This window comes from Aegilops tauschii, chromosome 7, assembly GCF_002575655.3.
Source record: "Aegilops tauschii subsp. strangulata cultivar AL8/78 chromosome 7, Aet v6.0, whole genome shotgun sequence".
Lineage (NCBI taxonomy): Eukaryota > Viridiplantae > Streptophyta > Magnoliopsida > Poales > Poaceae > Aegilops > Aegilops tauschii.
In genome coordinates this window covers 114275749-114280907 of record NC_053041.3, presented here as the reverse complement: position 1 = coordinate 114280907, position 5159 = coordinate 114275749, and the positions used below count along the sequence as shown (strand labels likewise).

Genomic DNA, 5159 nt, shown 5'->3' with positions numbered 1-5159 from the left:
TTAGTCACGGCCAACGCGGGACAAAAGTCTCTGATGAAAAAAAAACTATGGGTCAAATGTACTTTGGGACGGTATTTTGGCAAAGAGTGTGTATCTCATCCTTGACAACCTAAATTTTTCCACAGCCCCTTAGGTATTTCCAGAAACATCATACATCAATATCAGTGGCATTGTATGAATCTCAGTGCAAAAGTTCAGAACATGTGTCCTGCCTATTTCTGTTTCCTAGGTTCAGAACCATTTAATAAAGTAAATAACTGAGCATTGTTGCCATGGTTAGAAATTAAATCAACTTAAATTAGCAATACAACACAAGCCAGACAAAATCTGAGTTTATTCTTTCTTTTAGGGATATCTTTTTTTTGAGACAATTTTTTTTAGGGATATCTGAGTTTATACTCGCCTACATGCTAGAGTAGGCCTCCTGCACGCGCATGCAAGGGGGTGTTCCACCCAGCGGTCTCCAGCCGCCTCTATAGCTATAGCTCCAGCGGGCTGCAACCGTCGTAGTCCTTCTTCTCTAACTCCTTAGTATGACCCAGTTTAATCGGGTCTCTCACGAGTTAATTTCATAATTTTCTTCCCATGAAGAAGCAGACAAACTCCTTATTAATTCTCTGGGCGGCTTATTGGTATCAACTCGTAGATGTATTTAAATTGGTGAGATTTTGCTTAAGAAAGCGAGGTGGGACTATCTAATATCAACCAATCTTTCTTTAATAATTCAACAACATAAGGTTAGTCAGTTGGACTGCCCCTTATTCATCAAACAGGAGGTCTGGAGTTTGAAGCCCAGTAACCGCTTCATTTTTTTCCCACCTCCGCCAGACTACACGGTTTTGCCTAGGCTTGTTTTGGTGGGCTGACTCACGATAAAAGCACCTACGAAAATTTTGACGGACGAACGAAACTACGGACGAAAATTAGGTGGGAAGAAGCGATAATCCTTTTATTAGTAGGTATAGATATAGATATAGATTAACGGCAGTAACCACGAGGGAAACCACACCTGTTGTGTTCACTTGCTCTCTTTTTCTTCTTTCTTATATTTCCTTTTATTATTCTTCTTCTTAAAGCCGTGATTTTTCTTTTCAAAAACTGTTAACTTTTTTCAAACTCAATGATTATTTAAATTGTGATCAAGTTTCTTTTTCAAAATTCATGAACTTTTTTCAAAACCGTGAAGGTTGAGTTGAACGGCGAGAAGTTGTCAGCAAAAGCTTCTCAGATTACGTGCAACTGTATATTGACTCTGCTTTCAAAGAAGGAATCGAGCTACCAAGAATTTGCCAAAGGGTCAACGATCGTTGGGAGGTGTGTGTGAGTCTAAGTGAAGGCCAGTTTCAGCAGGTCAGTTTTGTAAATCAAATTGAGACCATAAGAGGCGGAACTCATGTTCACTACGTTGCAGACCAAATTGCCAATCATGTGCTGGGCGTTGTGAACAAGAAGCATGCTAACATGAAATTGCATACGGTGAAGGGCTACCTATGGGTATTTGTTAATGTGCTCATTGACAACCCTGCATTTGATTTACAGACCAAAGAGACCTTGATCACTCATCAAGGAAGCTTTGGTTCCAAGTGCGAGCTCTCTGAAGATTTCCTTAACAAGGTCTCTAACTCAGGTGTTATCAGCAATCTGCTTAATTCAGTTGAGTTCAGACTAAGCAAGGAACTAAATAAGACTGATGGAAGCAAGAGGACAAGTTTTCTTGCCATCCATAAGCTGGAAGATGCATATGACGCTGGTGGGAGGGACTCTGAAAAGTGCACCTTGATCCTTACTGAACGAGATTCAGCAAAGGCTTTTGCTGACCATGATGGTTCCCACATCAAAGGGTTGCTGCTCAATTTCATTCACTCATCCTCGCCATCTCTCCTCAAAGTTCCTTCTTTCTTGGTTGAGTTCATCACTCCAATTATCAAGATAACTAATAACATGAGCAGATCTGTCAACTCATTTTACTCAATGCCAAACTATGAAGCATGGAAAGAGAAGTTAGGAGGAAATTCAAGTTTGTGGTCTATAAAGTACTACAAGGAACTTGGAACCTGCACAACGCAAGAAGGTCGGGAATACTTTGAAGATATCGACCATCACAAGAAGGATTTTGTTTGGGCAGATGACAAAGATGGTGAATGTATTGAGTTACTATTCAGCAAGGAAAGGATCGCTGGGAGGAAGGAATGGCAACACATCAAGTACAGTGATTTTATCAACAAAGAGCTGATCCTCTTTCCGATGGCAGACCTTGCATCCTATGTACCTTCAATGGTTGACGGCCTTAAACGAGGACAGAGGAAGGTTTTGTTTTGCTCATTCAAGAGGAATTTTGTTGAAGAAGCTTTTGTCACCGAGCTCATTGGTTATGCGTCAGAACACTCAGCATATAGTAAGCAGAGTCTAGCAAGCATAATTATAGGAATGGCTCAGGATTTTGTTGGCAGCAATAATATTAGTCTTTTGGAGCCCCAAGGCCTGTTTTTTTTTTCTCAAATACGCATAGCATGCGTATCTTTCATTAATGGGGGAGAAAAAGGGTACAAGAAACCCTCCACTGAGGGGGTTACACACCCAAACCACGGTTGTACATGTGGCTACATTTCACTAGACTCCCACCTATGAATCCGCCCGAAGAAGCTATCTAAATCCGACTTTAGGATGCCCGCCGTCCTCCAAGCCTTGCCCTCGTGGGAGACCCGTGCTAGTAGCCTCCTTAAAGATGGTGTTTCGCCGTCGAACACGATCCCGTTGTGGTGCTTCCACAATTCCTACAAGGCAAGAATAAGTATTGCCCTTACATCCTTCTCCTTGGCTCCATGTATCCGCTTGTCTAGGATCCACTCCGGTAGGGTGTCATGCGTGGTCGGCGTCCATTGCGGCACTTCCAGGGCTTGGCAAATCTCCAGCCAGAAGGTTCGTGCGAAAACGCACTGAAGCATGATGTGGTTCATTGTCTCGTCATCTTGGCTGCAAAGTGGGCATGATTGTTGGTGTGGTAGCCCTCTCCTCGCTAGGCGGTCTGAGGTCCAGCAATTGGGTGGAAAAGATGCTGGTAGTACTAAGGACCTTTACACCAGATTACCACCTGTCACCCGTTTAATTTTTCCAAAGGATGATGATATTCTTCTGAACTATTTGAATGAAGATGGACAGTCAATTGAACCCAGTTGGTATATGCCAGTCATTCCCATGGTTTTGGTCAATGGAAGTGAAGACATGGGCACTGGCTACGTCCCAAACTATAACCCAAGAGACATTATTGCTAATCTGAAAAGGATGCTAAATAAAGAGCCTGTTATACCAATGGACCCTTGGTACAAGGGGTTCCAGGGCTCATTGACGAAGACAAGATCAAAGGAAACTGGTGTGACATATACCATCACTGGTGTTATAGAGGAAGTTGATTGCAGGAAGCTTCACATTACTGAGCTTCCCGTCCGCTGCTGGACTGTAGATTACGAACATTTTCTGAAATCCATATGTCCTCATAAGGAGAAGGAAAAGGGTAAGGGCATGGACAAGGACAAGGAGCCACCGTTTCTAGAGGGATATAGGTCGCGATGTAGTCATGCAGATGTGTATTTTAAGGTTATACTGAGTGAGCAAAACATGAATGTTGCTAAGAAAGAAGGCCTTGAGAAGAAATTCAAACTAATAACCACAATAGGAACAACAATGTACTTGTTTGACTCACATGGTAAAATCAGAAAATATGACACCCCAGAAGACGTACTTAAAGAGTTCTTCCCACTGAGGCTCGAATTCTATGCCAGAAGAAAGTCTGTAATGGTGGAAAATATCAGGAAAGAGGTGCTGAAGGTTAAGAATAAAGTTCGGTTTATTCTTGCTTATATTTCTAGGGACATCATTATCATTAACAGGAAGATTGCTGGAGCTGAAGCGGAAGGAGTATCCTCCTTTCCCAGAGAAAAAACCCATAGAAGAAATAATTGACAACAGACTTGCTGAAGCTGCAGCAGGGGTTAATGCAAGTGATTATCATTATCTTTTCGTTGCCTTGTTTACGGAGAATGTGCCGGACCTCATTGCGCAACAGGAGAAGTTAGAGGGCGAACTTGAAAGCCTGCTTAATACAGAACCAGAAATTCTTTGGTTGAGAGATCTTGATGCTCTTGAGAAGGAGCTGGATGTGCTTGATGCAAAATTTGAAGCTCAACAGGAGCAAAGAAGATATGAGCACCAGCATATCTTTTCTGAAGGTGCGAAGGCGTCTACAACAGCACCCAGGATACAGCCTGAGAAGGCTACGGCCAATTCTCAGAAGGCAAATTTGTCTGTGGGTGACAATGAAGAACATGCAGCAACGTTTCTGACAGCAGCACAAAACAAGAAACCACCCAAGAAGGCAAGTGCACCGGTGAGAGATGATGACGAGGGATCGCCTGCTCTGAGAGACTGTCTTGCTGCTTCTATCCTTCCAGAACCAAGTGCCATGGAAGCTCAGACCAAAGAAGAACTGCAGAAAGGAAAGAACGAACCAAGCCAAAGACACGCGTCAGAGAAGGCCATGCCATCCTTGACTGAGTTTTCCGAGGAAGACATGGAGGGCGAAGATGAGGAATTTCCCATGGAAGTTGAGAAGGAAACTATAGGTGGAAAGGCAGCTGCCGAGATGCCAAAGACTGCCATCAGGAAGAGGGTGCCAGCTGAGAGGCAAGGCATGAGGCATAAAGTGATGGAAGAAATATTCAAGCCTACTGATGACAGTTCCGGTGCTTCTCCAGAGAAAAAGAGAAGGTGCAAAAGATGAGGGGCTCCCCCTTCAACAAGAAGAGCGGCTCGGTTTTGCACAGAGTTGTGAGCGCTTCAACAGAACACAAGATGCCGAGGCACCTTGAAAGGATCTACCACTCACATATAAACCCTAATTACTGTAAATAAAGTATATATAAAAGTAAATGGCAATATTCTTCTTGTCTTTATTGCGCCCTGTTCCCCTTCATATAGTAGATACGACTTGACCAACAAGCTGGTCAGTCTATTCAAGCTCTAAAATAATTGATCTGCTAAACAACACAGAATTGTTTCATGAACAAAACCTTAGTATTAGTAACATGACGAAAAGAAAGCTAAAAAGGCATTGAGATGATAATAGAAGTTCTCTGCCTCTGTAGCTTGGCAACTGGAAACCT

General features: G+C 42.9%; 1 protein-coding gene across 1 annotated transcript; it reads left to right on the top strand.

Moving 5' to 3' along the window:
* The first annotated feature begins 1461 nt into the window (after nucleotides 1-1461).
* Nucleotides 1462-4777, top strand: LOC109768710 (DNA topoisomerase 2-like). The gene is made up of 4 exons (XM_073505797.1): nucleotides 1462-2395; nucleotides 2841-2919; nucleotides 3006-3703; nucleotides 3867-4777. The coding sequence occupies exons 1-4, from the start codon at nucleotides 1462-1464 to the stop codon at nucleotides 4775-4777; spliced, it is 2622 nt and encodes an 873-aa protein (XP_073361898.1).
* The last annotated feature ends 382 nt before the right edge of the window (nucleotides 4778-5159 follow it).

What these genes read in the sequence shown, in the direction of transcription:
- LOC109768710 (XM_073505797.1), top strand. Translation starts at nt 1,462, where the DNA reads ATGAAATTGCATACGGTGAAGGGCTACCTATGGGTATTTGTTAATGTG. An exon ending in GGCAAATCTCCAGCCAGAAG is followed by an intron (nt 2,920 to 3,005) that starts GTTCGTGCGAAA and finishes TTGGTGTGGTAG; the next exon opens with CCCTCTCCTCGCTAGGCGGT. An exon ending in GTACTTGTTTGACTCACATG is followed by an intron (nt 3,704 to 3,866) that starts GTAAAATCAGAA and finishes TTATATTTCTAG; the next exon opens with GGACATCATTATCATTAACA.